The sequence below is a fragment of the Microcebus murinus genome, chromosome 1 (genome assembly GCF_040939455.1).
Source record: "Microcebus murinus isolate Inina chromosome 1, M.murinus_Inina_mat1.0, whole genome shotgun sequence".
Classification (NCBI taxonomy): domain Eukaryota; kingdom Metazoa; phylum Chordata; class Mammalia; order Primates; family Cheirogaleidae; genus Microcebus; species Microcebus murinus.
The window spans coordinates 125,567,223-125,587,792 of NC_134104.1; the positions used below are offsets into that span (position 1 = coordinate 125,567,223).

Below are 20,570 nucleotides of genomic sequence, written 5' to 3' on the forward strand. Positions count from 1 at the left end.
ATGTGGATAGTAGAATCTCTCACAAAGAAACGACTTGGGAAAAAAATAAACCAAAAAATCCTAAAAATAAAGAAAAAAGAAAAAAATAAGGAAAAAGAAAAGAAACCAAAAAACCCTAAGAAAATAAAAGAAAAAAAATTTACTTGGGACAAAGAGAATTCTTTTACTGTGCTCTAGGTATCGTAAGTTTCTTGAAGGAAAACTACTATGGGATTTTACATTTCCAAATTATGGGAGGGGGAGAAGTGACAAAGAAGTATAGAGGGGCCAGGCGTGGTGGCTCACACCTATAATCCTAGCACTCTGGGAGGCCGAGGCAGTTGGATGGCTTGAGGTCAGGAGTTCAAGACCAGCCTGAACAATATTGAGACCCCATCTCTACTAAAAACAGAAAATAATTAGCCAGGCATGGTGATGCACAACTGTAGTCCCAGCTACTCAGTAGGCTGAGGCAGGAGGATCGCTTGAGCCCAGGAGTTTGAGGTTGCTGTGAGCTAGGCTAATGCAATGGCACTCTAGCTTGGGTGACAGAGCAAGACCCTGTCTCCCCCCAACCCCCCAAAAAGAAAACTGTGAGTGAGAGTGAATATTTAGAAGTTATAGACTTTACTCAGGACTCAGTGAATCATGATCACAATGCAAAAGATGCTAAATTGTTCAGTTAATTCTCAGAAGCCAGTTACAAGGTTGAGCAAGTCATTAATAAAATTAGGCTTTCTAGAAGGAACTATTATCATAACATACCTCCCAAATTTGTCCTTTTTGTTGAAGTCTGCACCAGTATTCAGCAGAAGGTTTAGGCACTCCAAATTCCTATTGAGGGAAATAGTTAGAAAACTTAATTGTCAATGATGTTATAATTAAATTGGTAGGTTTAAATAAGCATACAAGTATGTTTTTAAATGAGGATAACTACGAGCAAAATGGCATGATTTACATTTTATGAAGAATAAAACATAAAACATCTTATCTAGAATTTAGAAAGTTAAATATAAACACATATTGGCACACTGATAGGAAATAATAAATAAATCATGTTGTCACTGTTTAAATGGAAGATCACATTTGTAAAAGAGATCCTGAGGAGTTTTTAGGAAACAACATGCTTATAATTGAATGGTTTAACTTTAAGTGGTTTTTCATACTAAATTAAAATGGATTAAAAATAAACCCTGAAAATATGGTACATCCCAAGCCAGCCTTCCCTTATTTTCTCCTATACTATGATTGTTTTAGTTAATATTATAGGAGTGTACATTACATATGTAGGTATTTCTGTAATTTAGTTTTTATAAACCTGAACATCAACTTACTATGTTACAATGAAAACTGTAACTGCCAAGTGATCAGACACTCAAGTCTGTTGTCCCTTTCTCTGCAGGCAAGCTACACGGAAGTTAGGTTTTAACTGGAAGGTTCTCTGGTGACCTTGAAAGATCAAGGGAGCCAATCACACACTCACAATCCATCTCTACAACTTAGACTGGCCTGGTGGTATTCTTGGCTCAGCACACTTGTCCTCTGAAATCATTTAAAATTTTTAAGGAATTATCATTGGGAATAAAGTTCTTATAAAATGTTCTTTTCATAAATCATGAATTAAATGGCTTATTACAGATAAATCAACAGAAACATTAGATTACCAGCATGCTTTCAGAGACCAGCAGTTTTAGCTGAAGTTTGTCATTCATTTGAACCAATTGCCTAGTTTACCCTAGTAGTACTATTTAAAACTTAGTCCCAAATCTTCCAATCTCAAATTTTCCTCCTCCTAGTAGAGGTAAGACATAAACATATTATATTTTTTCCCTCTGGAAAATATAATTTAAAAAAATCCACTTAAAGAGTAGTACAATAGTATTATTCAGAATTATTCAGAATCCCAGTATTTTTATGTTCTCATGTTAGGGACATATTTTTATTTTAAGAAATCATTTTATTAGTTTTTCATTTATCCAGGAATTATGTTCTTTTACAGAAAGCAATACTTAGTTTTGTAGGTTAATTCTCTCCCTCCTACTCACAACCTATGCCTTAGGTAGAAGAGGATGAAAAAAATAATTTCTGCCACCCTGGACTTTCTATTCCCAAACCATTCCTGCTATGTTTTGTTTTGTTTTCTATTTTCTAGCAGCCTAGAACTAATAAAGAACAAAGAGAGAAGAGGATGAAAAAAGTAATTTCTGCCACCCTAGACTTTCTATTTCCAAACCATTCCTGCTGTTTTTTTTTTGTTTGTTTTCTATTTTCTAGTAGCCCAGAACTAATAAAGAACAAAGGTAAGAGAAAAATTGCTATGACCAGTTACCTTTTTCTTAAAGAAATAAAAATACTATTAACATACCCTCCAGCTGCAGCTGCATGTAGACAGGTCCTGCCAAAATCGTCTGGGGTATCTATATCAAATCCTATAAGAATGGATATGCCTTATTATATAATATTATATAGATGTATTACTTTACACTGAAGTATTATATCAAGAATTGTATCTTCCCCTCCCAAATAAAACTATGAATTCTGAATAGGTAACAAAATGATTGAAGAGAAAAATGAATTAATAACATACAATATTATAAAGAAATTACCACTATTAGATTGGGAGTTTCAGGACAAGTACTAAAGTGCTGGTTTAAAAGGTCATAGGATACAATGGAATATTATTTAGCAACTAAAAGAAATAAAGCCCGGATACTGATACATGGATGACCCTTAAGAACATTATGCTACGTGAAAGAGGTCAGTCACAGAAGCCCACACATGGCATGATTACATTTATATGAACAGTTCAGAATAGGCACATTTTACAGATAGAAAGATTGGTGGCTGCTTAGGACTGGAAGAGAAAATAAATGAAAACTAATTGCTAATGACATTTCTTTGATGGGATAAAGAGGTCTTAAAATTGATTGTAATGATGGTTAAATATCCTCGTGAATAGACTAAAAAATACTAAATTGTATACCTTAAATGGGTAAATTGTATGGTATGTGAATTATATCTCAGTATAGCTATTTTAAAAAAAAGCCACAGATGCTTTGTTTCCTGTGAATTATTATTGCCACTGATAAGAGATTTTAACATTTCTTTCATGGAAAACAGGTTAAGTGAATACTTATGGATGCACAAACATTTCAAAAAAATCAGAACAGAATTAACTTACTTAAAATATCATTAAGAAAAACTCAGAAGTGTCTGTTTTTCTATCTGTTGTAGACAGGGTCTCACTCTGGTGCCAGGGCTAGAGTGCAACTGCATCATCATAGCTCACTGCAACCTCAAAGTCGTGGGCTCAAGTGAGCCGCCTGCCCCAGCCTCCCAATTAACTAGGCCTATAAGGCTCGCCGCCGCCACACCTACCTAACCTTTTTAATTTTAATTTTTTTTTTTTAGAAACAGGGCCTCTCTATATTGCTTAAGCTGGTCGCCAACTCCCACCCTTAAGCAATCCCCCTGCCTTGGCCTCCCAAAGTGCGAGGATTATAGGTGTGAGGCAGCACAACCAGCCTATCATACTCTATGTTTTCACTGGAACTTTCTCAGAATTTTTTCAGTAAACACATGTTAATATATAAAATATGTTCAACTTTCTTAACAGTCTGAGAAATAGAATATCATTTAAAATCAATTAATCTTATTATATGTTTAGTAATTTTATACATTTAATAAGGATCAGTTTTGCAGTAATATTTACAGAAAACCATTAATCCTGTTGTTTCACACCAACTATGATTACAGCATTTTAAACTAGTAATTAGATACTATATAAATAATTTCACAAACCTAGAAGAAATTGTAAAATGGCTTCTGGCTATTAAAATGGAAGCTAAGACCAATAAGAAATGCAAATGAAGATATTGTGCTTCTATATACAAAGGACAATCCAAGAAGAATAACATCCAACAAACAGAACAGAGGAGAGGAAATCACTAGAAAAAGAAAACATTTTCCAGAGCTAAAGAGAAAATAGAGTCTTAGAATTAAAGAACTCAACAACTTCTAAGAAGAGTTAATGAATGATCCATACTTGGGCCCATCTTCATGTAATTGTGAAAAAGCAGGATAAAGAGATTGTCTTAAAATTTTGGGGGATTTGGGGAGACACAAACAAACAAACCCACAAAACTGTTCTGCAAAGGCTCCACTCACCTGAAGAGAGAAGTTTCCTGCAGCAATCTGAAAAACCACTTAAGGCTGCCAAATGGAGAGGAAACATTCCATGTATGCCACGCCTTCATTACAACACAAGAAAAATATAACCATTTAAACAAATTAAAAAGAGATCACTTAAGTGAAAGATAACTAGATGAGTCAAAATCGCTATCATTTTGGAGAGTCATTTGGCTAGAGGTTGAAGGTGAGCATAACTTATTACCCAGCTAGTCTTCTCCCAGAATAGAATTTTAAAACCTTAGCACCATTGTTATTATGGATTTTGTTGGGGGGAGGTGGGAGGAGGAAAGGGCTGTCTTGTGCATTTAGGCTGTTCTGCAGCATCCCCAGGCTCTACCCACACTGGATGTCACTAACGCCTTCCTCCCTAAATTGTGACAACCAAAACTGTCTCTGGACTTTGCTTAGGGAGAGAAATTCACTACTACATTGCCCAGCCATTGTAAACCATTTCCATAAGGCAATATATTTAAGGATGTTTATTGCAGTAATTTCATAGTAGTGAAAGATTGTAAGCAATTTATGTTTGCAAATAAGAATAATGAATAAATTGTGAAATCTTTAGACATCCATTTATTAATTAAAGTCTATAAAATGAATTAAGAGCCACTTGTAGAGATATGAAAAAAGACCAAATTTTATTTCTACGTGGCTAAATCAACAAGTTTAAAATATTTTTTAAAGTTGCAAAAGGATAGGCACAGTAGTATACCATTTACAGAAAGTAAGACAAGGTTTAAAACTGGTTAATGCATTCACAGAAATGTGATACAAGTATAAAAACATAAATATGAATGATAAACTCCCAATTTAAGTAGGGTGTTTACTTTTGCAGAGCATATGCAGAAGAACCCATCTTTCAAACAAAATTTTACATGGAAACTTTAATATATAAAATAAATAAAAGTGAATTGTTCTGACCAAAGTGGGAGGCAAGAAATGCTTTGTAGCAGCAAGCAAGGAATCCCTGAACTCTGTACAGCACAGTGTGAAAAACCATTATCTAAAGATAGTATTTGGATTTAAAAAAAAAAAAAAAAGATTTGGTATGTACAACAAAGTTTTTTAAGTACTTCTGTATTAAAAATAGAGATCATAATCCACATTTCCATATGAAATACCTAAAAAGGGCAGTTCATTTCCTTTTGTGCTTCCCTGTGACAACTAATACCACCTTGGTAAGTACTACTTACTTTGCAGTGTCAGCACCACTTGTAATAAGAGTGTTGATTAGCAGCTCATGGCCATATCGTGCTGCTATGTGCAAAGGGGTGTTTCCATTCTTATCCTCACAGTCGATTACAGCTCCTGTGACAAAGGACTGTCAGACACTGGACTATATAAAGTCAAACCCATTACATACATGGAAAGTAATATAAAAAATGCTGTTCAAGCACAAACTAATGAACACACCAATTCTAACTAGATTTCATTCATAGCATATTTATTGGTCCTGGACTTAGAATTACAGATTTTATACTTAAAGTAATTTTGTGAATTAAGCATAAGATTTTAATAGATTTTAAACTGATAAAATGGTTCTGGGGTCCAATAAGTTTGGGAACCAATGTATTAAAACAAAATTAAATACATTTCTTTAGGGCAAGACTTTTCAGAGCTTTAACATGCATACTCTATGTCATTAAGAGTGCATGTGGTGCTTCAAAAATTATTTGATCATGAGCCTATTTGTACTTTGCACCTGTGAAATCTTAGCACCTATTATCTAGAGGTTTACTAATAGTTCCTTGAACTATGGCTTGAGAAACATTGATTTAAAGTAATATACCTATAGCAAGGAGATGCCTTAGGGAAAAAAAAAAAAATAAAGTAATATACCTAAAAGTTATTTTGAGTTAAAAGTGTAGCTTTTTTAGTACTAATTCAAACACAAAAGAATACAAATTCAGAAAATTAAAATCATAGAATTTAAAATATTCAAAAGGGGAAAATGATAAATGTATAATGTATATACATTAATATATAATACAAATTGTGATAGAAAGGCAGTTTTTTATTTAGCAAAATTGAACAAAGTCAACACCAACTGCTGAAGAAATAATATTTATAATTCGGGGAAACAAAACAAAAATAAATGAAAAACAAATTATGAAAGATACATATACATGGCAATTTATACTCTTTAATATTTGATTTTCATATAATCTGAAATCATATATTAAAAATATACAGACTGCTATGGTAAATCCTCAATACCATTCATTTGGTGGATTTTTTTTTTTACTACATTTAAGAAAAAAAAACCAAACAGAAATACTTTTTACCACTCTGGATAATGGTTTGTGATCTGGAGAATCTACCATGGAGGGCAGTCATGTGCAGTGGGGTTTTCCCATCTTTACTCTGAAATAAACAAAAAAAACTTTAAATTACTGTTATATCCATAATATGTAATCCTTAGTTTTGTTCTGAATATCCTCTTGCATCTTTATTATTCTACAGCTATTACAAACATTAAATTTAATTGAAGCCTATGGAGGTAAAAGAACTATTTAAAATTATGAACTAATTTTTTTAGAATGTGCATCACAAAGCACAAATATACAAAAACTCTATGTCCTCAGTTTATAAATCGGGAGTGATATAGTCAGGATGTGCTTCCCAAATTTAAGACTCAAAATTTCACACTGTTCCAATGCTTTCATTTTAAGAAACCCTGAATTCCTCCTCGACCAAGGAAAAGTGAGTATCAGAATTAACATCAGCCACTACAGTTCATTAAAAAAAACCCTGTGTATATTATCTATAATTATTTGTAATAAATATTGTTAGCTATTTTCTCAAATCTCTTAAAATAAATCAGATTGGCTGGACATGTGTGTATTTCATATAGAAATTCTAAAGCAGTTCCAAATATGAAGAAAAACAACCCCTGAATTAAGGTGCTATGTTTTCTTCTGAGTTAGGTAATGTCTTTTCTTCCTTAAAATCTTTTAGTTAATCAAAACATACGTGTGATCAGTGCAAAGGAAATAAACTGTTTTGGAGCCCCTAATGTCACAGCAACATTCAGCATGGCTTCTGCGTCTGTACTAACATTGAAATGTGACAATTTTTCTAAGTCTATACTAACACTATACAATGCAGATATCATTAAGAAATCCTTAAGTCATCATGATATTGGAGTATTAGAGCAATACCATAAATAATACCTACTTAGGTATTTGATTCCATAATTTTATATGAATTTTTCAAGTAAACAAACTATACAATTGGCAAGTAATCTTCAAGAATTTCCAATTTTTTGGAGGCCCTGTAAGAAATGAAGGGAAGAAGAGAGAATGCATGCATGTGTGGGCTCTGGAGTCAGAATAATCTGAGTGTGGATTCTCAGTTCTGTCCAAGCAAGATTTTGGACAAGTCGTCTAACTTCTCTGGGCCTTCATTTCCTTAACAGAAAATGAGGATTATATCAGCTACACCTCCTCGTAGGTCTGTTGTACCGAGTAAACACAATAAACTTTTTGGGTAAAACACTCATGTGACATGCCAGTACTTGTTATATCATTTTAATTTTCATCATTGTTTTTTAATATGCTAGTTGTTATTCTTTCAACCAGAAAAAACAAAACAAAAGCACAAAAGCATTTTTAACAAAAAGATTCTGGTTTCATGTTTTCAAAATGTTCCCTATACAACAAATCCTGATTTTTAATGTTAACCTTTTGCCTATAGCCATTTTTTACAGACAAGAAAAAACAAAACAGAGAAACTTGTAATAAAAATTTGAGGCCAGGTGCGGTAGCTCATGCCTGTAATCCTACCACTCTTGGACGCCGAGGCTGGAGGATTACTTGAGGCCAGGAGTTCAAGATCAGCCTGAATAGGAGGGAGACCTCATCTCTACAAAAATAGAAAAATTAGCTGGGCATGGTGGTGTGTAACTGTAGTCCTAGCTATTCGGGAGGCTAAGGCAGGAGGATTATGTTTTAGCCCAGGAGTTTGAGGTTGCAGTGAGTTATGATGACACACCACTGCCTTCTAGCCTGGGTGACACACTGAGCCCTTGTTCCCCCCACTTCCCCCCTGCCAATTTGAATTCATAAGATAATAAAGTTTGGAAGATGTAACTACAATTAACATTTATATATATCACACTATGTTTCAGGTACAGTTTAAAACATTTCATAATATTAGTCATTTAATCCTCACAACCCTATGAGACGGATACCATTAATCTTATTTTGTGGATGAGGAAACCCAAACCCTGGAGTTAAGTAATTTAATCAGACCTCATAACTTATGAGTGATAAAGTCCTTTATTTCTTTTTGTTTCTGAGACAAGGTCTTGCTATGTTGCCTAGGCTGGACTTTAACTCCTGAGCTCAAGGGATTCTCCCACCTCAGCCTCCTGAGTAGCTGGGACTATAGGCTTGTGCCACTGTGCCCAGATAGTGTCCTTTATTATAATCCAATAGGTGGAACTGTATTAACATTTTTACTTTCTATGTACTAATCACAAAAAGTATTCTAAATATACAAAAGAAAAAGATTGAGATTACCAACTGAAAAGTCTGCCTTAAGACATGTTAGGAAGGGGGAAGGCACATTTGTTTTTCTCAGAACTGGAGAAACACTGTTACCTCAACACAATTACCTCAAATCATTTTAGAATCAAACTAAGACTTTTAAACAAGAAAACAGAAAAACTGACAGAAATTCTAACAGTTGGTTTCACAGGTGACCAAAATCAGTACTAAGGCTCACATTTCACAATACTTATTAGGCTTAAATATTAAATCAAGTATTCAGTGTATTTGCTTAGCTGACCAAAATCTATTCTAAAAGAACAGGGTGAGTGGGAAAACATGTGCATGTAAGTGAAGAAATCAATTAGTAAGGCTCATGTTAAACCAGACCTATACTGCCTTTTAAACTCTATTCATTTTTTCTCTACCACTCTTGTAGGGTAACTAATTTAAAATCTTAGAAATTGAATTATTACAAACTTAAATTCATACTCCAATTCTTAGTCATCTATAACTTAATCAAAGTCAGAAACATCAAAACGGAGAATGTGATATGAGGAAAAGATTAAGTAGGGAGAACAAAGAGATAATTTGATAAGAAGAACATGAAGGTTAGCAAATTAAAATTTTTATAACATAGGGCAAGTGTCAAGGACTTAGGCTCCTTAGTCTATCAACCAAATAATAAGTACCTGTTTGATAAATATAGGAAATACAGGTGTTAGGAATGCATGAGCACATAGTCTTGCTGGTTGAAAACTCAGCTATTAACAATTTTTATGTAATTTCAGAGCTGGAAGGGACCTTAGAAGTCATCAACACGGGAAACATGTTTCAGTAGAACTTAGCAATAAAACAATTGGACAACTGCATATAAATGAGATGTCATACATACCTAGGTGAGATTTAGGCAACTTTAATGAAATATGTTTTGAAACCAACATCATAGGCTGTTGCCTTCAAATGTACTTAACTCCTTTGCTAAAAATTTCCCTTGTTATGTATGAAATCTACCAATGAATTTTACAAATTAAGAAGGCAACTTCAAATAGGACCATTCATTGGTCTGAGCATTTTACTTTAAGTGAACCTCTTAAAGGAGTGATTCTTCAAAGACAGACTGAAAATATAATCACAGCGTCAACTACGTAGACACTGACATGAAGCAAGTGACTCATTATCATCAAATTATATTAAATACTCATGCCTAAATGACAGTATATATAAAATAGGAAGCTTAATCTCATTTTTTTTTTTTTTTGAGACAGAGTCTCACTTTGTTGCCCAGGCTAGAGTGAGTGCCATGGCGTCAGCCTGGCTCACAGCAACCTCAAACTCCTGGGCTCAAGCAATACAGGCATGCGCCACCATGCCTGGCTAATTTTTTCTATATATATTGGTCGTCCAATTAATTTCTTTCTATTTATAGTAGAGACGGGGTCTCGCTCTTGCTCAGGCTGTTCTCCAACTCCTGACTTCAAGCAATCTGCCCGCCCCGGCCTCTCAGAGTGCTAGGATTACAGGTGTGAGCCACCGCGCCCAGCCGGAAGCTTAATCTCTATGCTATGTTGATGCCACTACACTCTAGCCAGGGCAAAAGAGTAAGACTCTGTCTCAAAAAATAAAGAATAAAAATAAAATTAAAATTAAAAAAATAAGAATTTAACTTATCTCTTCTTCAAAAGATCATCACAAACACAATTTTTCAGTCTCTATGAGACTTGTTTATAATAAAATGGCTGTAGTTAAAATCATTTTTGTGTATTAAATATTAAGTATCACAAAAATGATGAAGACTTACCACCTATATCATTAGCTATTATGTAACTTTCAGTTTATTTGGTGCTGTCTTTAATGGTATGTATACTGAAGAGTTTAGATGTGACATGTAGTGATGTCTGTGACTAACTTTAAAAAGCATCAATCTAATCACTGGTGTCCAGTTAATAAAAAAAGCATAAAATAACTGGGCAACTGAGTGGGTGGATGGATTGCAATATACGATAAACAACCAATGGTAAAATATTAGTGGTAGAATCTAGGTGGTATGTATATAGGTGTTCGCTCTACAAGTCTTTTTTGAAATTTTTAGGAAAAAACACACTGAGTTATACATAAGGAATAGTTGTTTTGGATTTTGGTCACACTTTCAGGAGTATTTGAATTTTAGAAATACATGAAAATTCTGGAGCTCAAACAAGTGTGCTTTTACTGTATAATTCTGTGAGAAAGCACAGCAATTAAGATTTTGAGGTATGGTGAGGTGGACCATACCTGTAATCCTAGCATTTTGGGAGGCCAAAGCAAGAGGATTGCTTGAGGTGAAGAGTTGAAGATCAGCCTGGATTCCAAGTCAATGTCCAAGTAAAAAAAAAAAGAAGATCAGCCTGGGCAACTAAAAAAAAAAAAAATGATCCTTTTTTTAAGACAGGGTCTTGCTCTGTTGCCCTGGCAGTACAGTAGCACTATGATAGCTCACTGTAGCCTCCAACTCCCAGGCTCAAGCAATCATTCCATCTCAGCCTCCCCAGTAGCTAGGACGCACACCACCATGTCTGGCTAATTTAAAAAATTCTTTTGTAGAGACAGGGTCTATGTTGCCAAGGCTGGTCTCCAACTCCTGGGCTCAAGCGATCCTCCCCTCTCTACCTTGAAAAGTGCTGGGATTACAGGTGAGCCACCATACCCGGCCACCAATCTTAAATATAGTCCTTTATGAATTTTGACAAATGCTTATCTATATAATACAAAGCCTACCAAAATATTAGGTCATTAAATATGAAATGTCAGATTTTGAATTAGAAGTTTAGTTTATTATATCTCAAACAAGAAACAGCACAATTAATTAACATATACACCTAAACTCTCAACACAGTTTTGCCATCTTAATGGTAGCAGTGAAGAAGCCTAGAGAGTGACTGGTGATGAAATCGTGAAAGGTATTTTCCACAACTTGTTGAGAATTGGATATTTCTACTTGCAAGAAGTGGTCCAAAGCCTGGAAAAAGTGGTAGTTAGCTGGTGCAAGGTCTGGTGAATATGCTGGATGACAGAGTGTTTCCAAGTCAAGCTGTTATAGTTCAAGCAGCGTTGTTTGTGTGACATGTGGTTGAGTGTTGTCTTACAAGAGGATTGGACCGTTTCTACTGACCAATCTCAGCTGTTTCATCACAAACATCCTCATCATTTTGTCCAGCTGGTTGCAGTAGACGTCTACTATAATGAACTGACCAGATTTCACGAAGCTGTAGTGGATAACACCAGCATTGAACCACCAAACAGACACCATTAGCTTTTTTGGATGGATATTTGGTTTTGGACTATTTTGGCATTTCATCTTTAACCAATTATTGTGTTGAGCGCTTGCAACTGTCAAAAACAATACATTTTTCATCACATGTGACAATACGGTGTAGAAATGGTTCGCTTTTATGTCATGACAGCAAAGAAAGGCAAGCTTGGAGACAATTTCTCTTCTGATGCTTGTTTAATTAATGCAGAACCCATCTATCTAGCTTCTTTACCTTGATGATTTGTTTCAAATGGTCTAATATTATTGGAATAGTAACGTCAAACCTTGCTGCTAATTCACACCTAGGTTGAAATGGATTCACTTCCACTATAGCTTTCAGCTCATCATTTTTCACCTTGGTCTCAAGTCGCCCACATGGCTCATTTTTGAGATTAAAATCAACAGAATGGAACTTCTCAAACCAACTACATACTGTGCATTAATTAGCCACATCCTTCCCAAACACTTCATTGTTATTTTGAGCTGTCAAGCATTGGTGCCACAACAGAACTCATATTTGAAAATAACATTAATTTTTGACTTATGTATGGTTTCACAAAAGTTGCTCTTAAAATAACTTGACGGATAATCACAAGCCAAACTGTGTTTGAAAGAATAAGAGTGTACCTTCACAATACAAATAAAACAAGAAGTATCAAAGTGAAATGTCAGAGACATTTCAGGACAGTGTTCAGATGAACATTAACAGGTATTTTGGTGCTAAACAGATTTTGTACATTCAGGGAATACAATTCACATGTACAATGTCTACCTCATGACAAAACTGAATAATACCAAAAGAAATGTTTAGGAAAATGTAAACGAATGTATTTTTACATTAGGGATTTACTGTAGAATTAATTCTAAGACTCATAAAAAATAAACACAAACTGAAGATTCTGAGGTATATTCAATAGCATGCATATTTTCAGCCTTTTCACTTTGAAATGACAGCACTGTCATTGATATCAACTATCAAACTTAGTATTTAAGGAAATTGGACATTTCATACTTAATAATCTAATACAAAACGTTACCATTGCCCCATAAAGTTTCCTCATGCCTCTTTCTCAGTTGATCCCTCCTCCCAGAGGCAACCACTATTCTTATTTTTCTCAACTATAGATTCTGGAACCCCAGCAAGTAGAATTTCATCTGTTCTAGAACCTTATATAAATGGAAAGAGTGTACTTACTTTTGTGTAAGGCTTTTTACTCAGCATATTTTAAGGAATCATCTGTGTTCTTGAGTTAATTAGTAGTTCTCTTGTATGGCTAAAGAGTATTCATTATGGATATTCTTTTAAACAGTAAAATCCTAAATAAAGTAAGGGTTCTGATTTTGTTTCATACCTTCATATTGACATCGGCCCCATTGCCAACTAGAAGCTCTAAACATAATGCTCCATGTGTTGATGCAGCAGCAAAGTGCAAAGGAGTAAATCCTTTTTCATTCTTTTGATTTACAGTAGCACCACAGTCTATAAGTTCATTCACTACAACATCTTGTCCATTATAGCAGGCTACATGAAGAGGTGTATTTCCATAGGCATTTGGTTCATTCATCTATTGGGAGGAAACAATTGTGAATGTTAAAGTCTTGCTAATTATCATTGTTGTCAGCTACTTTAGCAATCTTGTGGTTACAATCAAATTATTAAAATGAGAAATAGTAACAGGGATAAATATACAGTTGAGGCTTATAATTCTGAAGTTCGTTTTAAAAGATGAATATTAACAGGTATTTTGGTGCTAAATAGATTTTGTACATTCAGAGAATATAATTCACATATACAATGTCCATCTCATGACAAAACTGAATAATACCAAAAGAAATATTTAGGAAAATGTAAACTAATGTATTTTTACATTAGGGATTTACTGTAGGATTAATTCTAAGACTCATAAAAAATAAACACAAACTGAAGATTGTGAGGTATATCCAATAGCATGAATATTTTCAGCCTTTTCACTTTGAAAGGACAACACTAAGTTAGTAATAAAGTACAGATCAGGATTTTTTAAATGAAGGGCATGTTCTTCCACTTATTTAATTCATTTTTGCTGCAAACTTGGGCTGTAAATATGTTCCAGCTTCACATGCTGGCGTTTTATCACAAGGCAAAAGAATGTGCTCAAGAATGGGAAATAATTCATGCAACTCGGATTTTCTTTTTCTTTCTGTTTCTAATAAATAAAATAAGGGAACACTTTAAAGTTTACATGATTTCTCTGTAGCAAAGCATATGATCAGGCTAGGCATGGTGGCTCACTCCTGTAATCCTAACACTCAGGGAGGACAAGGTGGAAGGAATGCTTTAGGTCAGGAGTCCGAGACCAGCCTTAGTAACAGTGAAACCCTCCCTGTCTCTACTAAAAATGGAAAGAAATTAGCCAGGCAACTAAAATAGAAAAAATTAGTGAGGCATGGTGGCATGTGCCTGTAGTCCCATATACTTGGGAGGCCGAGGCAGGAGGATCGCTTGAGCCCAGGAGTTTGAGGTTGCTGTGAGCTAGGCTGAAGCCATGGCACTCTACCCAGGGCGACAGAGTGAGACACTGCGCCTCAAGGAAAGAAAAAAAAAAAAAAAAAAGAATTATGATACAAAGAGAGGTCTGGACTTTGCCCTTGGCTTCAGAGAAGTAATTTATGTTATACCTGATAGAAGTGTCTTTGTTTAGGATGGGGGCTGACCATGCCAGATATAAACCAAATATGTGATACAGGGTAGGGGTTTGGGGTCATGAGGTATCAGTGTATTTGGAGACTAATCAACCACATAAGCAACCAATCATGTCTATGTAGTGGAACCTCAATAAAACTAACAATGAAGTTCAGGCGAGCATTCCTAGTTAGAAATACATTGTGCATATTGTCACACATTGATGCTAGGAGAGTAATGTGTCCTGAATCCATGAGAAGAGGACAAAGAAAACTTCACCTTTAGAACATTACCAGACTCTACCCTACATGTCTCTCTTCCCTTGGTTGATTTTAATTTGTATCTTTTCCTTGCAATAAACTGTAATTGTGAATATATAGCTTTTAATGAGTTTAGTGAGTCCCTCCAATGAATTATTAAACCTGAAAGTAGCTTTGAGAACCCCTCACCCACAACTTGTAGTTGATCATAAGCCTTGTGTAGAGACTATGCCCCATAACCTCATAGTTGGTCCCAACATATCACAACTTTAACATTTTTTTTTCTGCGATCACTGGCAACAGACATCTGAGGAAGTAAGAAAGTAATAACACTTAACTTTAATCAAAGTACCTAGATTTTGTCACCAGAAGCTAGAAAAGAGACATGGGAATAGAGTCTCTCTCAGAAGGAACCAACCTAGATAACACCTTGATTGAGAACTTCCATACTATAGAACTTTGAGAGCTTAAATTTCTGTTAAGTCCCACAAATTGTTCAGTTGGTGGTAATTCGTTATGAGATCCCTAGGAAACTAAAAAAACACACAATTGGAGGCCACATGTCATTAAAAGACTGTTAAGAATGATCACTTATTTCAAAGAATATACTGTCACCACAGTTTACAAATGTTATTTTACTGTCAATAAAATAAGTCTTAAGAATTGCACTAGAATGAACTTGAATAAGTGATCAGAAACAAGATCGCCTCATTTATTTAGACCAGAGGTTTTTCAAGGTATTATGTTGCTCTAGACCAGGGGTTTTTCAAGGTATTATGTTGCTCTTGTTGAAACACATACAGGAATTATAGAGTTGAAATGAAACTTTTATCTGTTTTGCACTCTACAAAATCCTATATAACAATGTGCATGGATTTTTGTAACTTCTCGTGAACCCCACATGTTCTATAATTATTAGCTTGTTTTAGGCAGAGTATTTCACATGGTTCTTAAATTAAGAGCTTGTCTACCTCTACAGTTCTGTCATGTATTTTGTGTCCAACTAGCCCATCACATATTTTGTCTTAGTTTTTTTGCAGCTATTTCCTTCTAGCAGAACCTTATCCACTCTCTTCTAATTTGCTGTTTTGAAGAACCAATGAGTTTGTTAGAACTATACACTAAAATAAGAGTAAATATACTAAGAGTAGGAGTAAAGTACATGTGCTTAAGGAATGTTCTGTGAAAGCTCCAGGTAGTCTTAGCTATCTCAATTTAGAAATCAATATATCCAGATAAAGTAGCATTTCTTTTTAACCAAAGAGAATTCCATGGTAAGTAACACTTACACTGGGTAGACAAAAAGCCTTGTTTTCCTGCCTAGCTCTTGCCAATCTCTTGTAATGTGAACTGCTACAGTCAGTTAAAGAGAGTATTAGACTAACTAGGCAAACAACAATAACCTGTCTAATCCATGTATATCTGATCTGCTGGTTCCCTCAGGTGAAATGGAACTACAGGGCCTGAAATGTGATGGAGAAGGAAAAATGGCAATTAATCATTCACCCTTGAAATTTATTTTACCTCAATATAATTTGACTATAAATGTCTTGATCATTAATCAGTACACTAGAGAATACAAGTAAAGGACTACAGATATCCAATTAAAAAACAAAAAAAATATTGTATAAGTCATCTTTTAAACCTGAAATAACTTTTGCCAACAGAATTACATAAAATGCTCTATTATTTTATACTGTTCGATCTATACACCTACATCAACTCCAAGATCTAAAAGGTACTTGACTACGCTGATCATTCCACTAGAGGCTGCCGCATGAAGAGGTGTATAAGACTTCTTATCCTTGCATGTCACTTCAGCTCCATGTGCCACGAGTAATTTCACTACTTCGATGTGACCTAAAAATGTGTTTTTGAAGAAAAAATTAAGAAATGAGCATATGAAAAATATTAGAAAATCTTTAAAGATATTTTAAAAAGCAAATTAACTAGATGATGCACAAGTCACCAATAAATCACACTGTAACCTAAGAACAGAAGGAAAACATCAGAATTCTGGATAATTTTGATAAATGTTGGTAGAAATAATTAATATTAAAGATAAAGTTAGCCCTCCGTATGCATGTTCCACATCTGCAGATTTGACTAACTGCAGATTGAAAATATTTGAAAAAGAAAATAAAAACAAATTAAAAAATTACAAATTTAAAATGCAGTACATTAACTATTTACATCATATTAAACATTATAAGTAATTTAGAGATATTTTAAAGTATATGGGAGGATATTTATCATTTACATGCAAATAAAACACAATTTTATATAAGAGACTTGAGCATCTGCAGATTTTGGTATAGGGTATTGTTGGTCCTAAAACCAATTCCCCAAGGATACCAAGGGACAACTGTAATATATTTGATTTTTTTTTTCCAGTGATAAGCTTGCAATCTGTAATATTCCTTTTGCCTAGATCTTTTTCCTCCAAGGTTATTTTAAGTTCTTTAACATTTAACATTCTTAAGTTCTGAAGTTAGCTTTTTATGTCTAACTCAGGCATACTTTGTTTTGTTGTGCTTCACAGACACTGCATGGTTTTTATTTATTTATTTTAAAACACAAACTGAAGGTTTGTGGCAGCCCTGTGTTGAGCAAGTCTATTGGCACTATTTTTCCATTAGCATGTGCGTACTTTGTGTTTCTGTCTCACATTTTGGTAATTCTTAAAATATTAAACCTTTTCATTATTATTGTATGTGCTCTGGTGATTTGTAATCAGTTATCTTTGATGTTTCTATTATAATTATTTAGAGGCACAATGAATAACACCCACATGAGATAGTGAACTTAATAAATGTTGAGTGATATAAATGCTCTGTTCCCCCTTCTGTCTCTCTCTTCTTGGGCCTTCCTATTCACTGAGAACAATATTGAAATTAGGCCAGTTAATAACCCTACAGTGGCCTTGAAGTGTTCAAGTGAAAAAAGTTGCATGTTTTTAACTTTAAATCAAAAGCTAGAAACAGTTATTTAGTGAGGAAAGTTTTAAAAGTTTAGTGATGAAGACACAGTTTGCTAAGTTGTGAATTCAAAGGAAAAGTTCTTGAAGAGAATTAAAAGTGCTACTCCAGTGAACATATATGCATGATAAGAAAGGGAAAGAACCTTATTGCTGAGAAAGTTTGAGTGGTCTGTGTAGCAGGTCAAACCAGCCGCAATATTCCCTTGAGCCAAAACCTAATTCAAAGCAAGGCACTAACTCTCTTCAATTCTACAAAGGCTAAGAGAGGTAACGAGGCTGCAGAAGAAAAGTTGGAAGCTAGGAGAGGTCTGTTCATGAGATTTACGAAAAAAAGCTGTCCTCACAAAAGTGCAAGGTGAAGCAGCAAGTGCTGGTGTAGAAGTTACACCAAGTTGTCCAGAAGATCTAAGATCACTGATGAGGGTGGCTACACTAAACAATAGATTTTCAAAGTAGACAAAACAGCCTTCTATTGGTCTCTGCCGGTATTCTAAAATGCAACAAAGCCTGGATAACAGCTCATCTGTTTACAGCATGGTTTACTGGACATTTTAAGCCCACTGTTGAGACTTACTGCTCAGAATAAAAGATTTTTTTCAAAATATTTCTGCTCATTGATAACGCAACCTGGTCATCCAAGAGCGCTGATGGAGATGAACAAGGAGATTAATGTTTTCATGCCTGCTAACAAAACATTCATTCTGAAGCCTATGGATGAAGAAGCAATATCAACTTTCAAGTCTTATTATTTAAGAAATATATTTTGTAAGGCCATTGCTGCCATAGATAGTGATTCCTCTGACAGAGCCAGGCCAAGTGAACTGAAATCTTTTGGAAAGGATTCACTATTCTAGATGTCATTAAGAATACTCATGATTCATGGGAGGAGGCAAAAGATCAATATTAACAGGAATTTAGAAGAAGTTGATTCCAAGTGTTATGGATGATTTTGAGGGGTTCTCCAAGACTTTAGTGAAGGAAATAACTGCAGATGTGGAAAGAGCAAGACAACTAGAATTAGAAGTATAACTTTAAGATGTATCAGAAGTGCTGCAATTTCATGATAAAACTTTCATGGATGAAGAGTTGCTTTGGTTGGATGAGCAAGGAAAGTGGTTTTTTGAGACAGAATGCACTCCTGGTGAAGATACTGTGAACATTGTTGAAATGACAGCAAAGGATCCAGGCGTTCTCAAACTACGGCCTGTGGGCCACATGTGGGTGTTTTTGCCCATTGTTTACTTCAAAATAAGATATGTGCAGTGTGCACAGGAATTTGTTCATAGTTTTTTTTAAACTATAGTCCAGCCCTCAAATGGTCTGAGGAACAGTGAACTGGCCCACTGTTTAATAAGTTTGAGGGCCCCTGATTTAGACTATTACATAAACTTAGTTGATAAAGCAATGGCAGGGTTTGAGAGGACTGACTTTGATTTTGAAAGACATTCTACTGTGGATAAAATACTATCAATAGCATTGCACACTACAGAGAAACCATCTGTGAAACTGATGCAGCAAACTTCACTGTTGTCTTATTTTAAGAAATTGTTACGGCCATCTAAGATTCAGCAACCATTACCCTGATTAGTAAGTGGCCATCCACACTAAGGCAAGATCCTCTACCAGCAAAAAGATTATGACTTGTTGAATGTTCAGATAATGATTAGCATTCTTTTTTAGCAATAAAGTACTTTTTAATTAAGATATATACATTGTTTTTTCAGATATACTGTTATTGAACACTTAATAGTCTACTGTATAGTATAAATATTTATATGTATTAGGAAACCCCAAAATTTGTGTGACTCACTTTATTGTGAAATCCACTTTATTGTGGTAATCTAGAATGAAACCCACAATACTTTTTAAGTATGCCTGTTTTAGACATCAGTTTATATTTCTCACCTTATTGGAATCTTCTACTTGTAAATCTGGGAATGATTTGGACCTATTTCTTTTTTTTTATTTATTTTATTTTTTTTCATATTATGGGGGTACAAATATTGCTAGGGTTACATATATTGCCCCTGCCATTCCTCCCCACGCCCCCCCCCTTGCCTTACCAAAACATCAAGCGGACCTGTTTCTTAAGAATGTTAGGTCTTTAAAACATGCAGCTGAAAACTTCTTTTTCCTTATTATTTCTACTAGATCTCCTTAACCACTTCGTTTGCTACTCACCCTTGTAATAATCAGGATGGGCTAGGTTATACTGTGCTGTGGCTAACAATCAACTCCCAAATCTCAATGGCTCAAACAACGCTTCTATTTGCCACTCACACTGTAACTCATGAACAAGAGGGCTCTGCTCAGTCATTCAAGAACCTGGGCTCATGCTGCTGACATTATCTTGAATGTGGGCGATCATTGTGTTGTAAGGAAGAACAGACTCCAGAGTCTCATCATATGAGTAATTAAATTCTCTGACTCGGAAGTGATGTTGCTTTCAATTCCCTTAGCCAGGACTAGTCTGAGGCCCCAACTCAACCCCATAAAGAGGCCAGGAAGGGAGCCCTGTATCCAGAAGGTGAGAGAAGCACTATTCTCCTTTTATGACTCCTCACTTTTTATAAGATTAGATTATATAGTGCTTTCTCCCCCTCCCAGTCTTTTCTACCTCTTTGTTCATGAGATTTCCTTCTTTATGTGGAAACATTCTCCTTGGATGTCTCCTCCCAATCACTGCTACTAATATTAGACCCCATCTTCCCAGAGC

At 34.9% G+C, this 20,570-nt stretch overlaps 1 protein-coding gene across 6 annotated transcripts in view; it reads right to left on the reverse strand.

Moving 5' to 3' along the window:
- Positions 1 to 20,570, reverse strand: part of ANKRD28 (ankyrin repeat domain 28) — a 180,690-nt gene that overhangs the window by 33,242 nt on the left and 126,878 nt on the right. For all 6 annotated transcript variants that reach the window (XR_012920527.1, XM_020288906.2, XM_020288917.2 and 3 more), the window contains 7 exons: positions 16,592 to 16,734; positions 13,305 to 13,517; positions 6,456 to 6,534; positions 5,364 to 5,478; positions 4,147 to 4,229; positions 2,345 to 2,408; positions 745 to 813 (listed from right to left, as the gene is read on the reverse strand). Coding sequence is in view for 5 of the 6 variants with exons in the window: in XM_020288906.2 (XP_020144495.1) it covers positions 745 to 813; positions 2,345 to 2,408; positions 4,147 to 4,229; positions 5,364 to 5,478; positions 6,456 to 6,534; positions 13,305 to 13,517; positions 16,592 to 16,734 (766 nt within the window). In the remaining variant the exon portion in view is untranslated. The remainder of the gene's footprint in view (positions 1 to 744; positions 814 to 2,344; positions 2,409 to 4,146; positions 4,230 to 5,363; positions 5,479 to 6,455; positions 6,535 to 13,304; positions 13,518 to 16,591; positions 16,735 to 20,570) is intronic.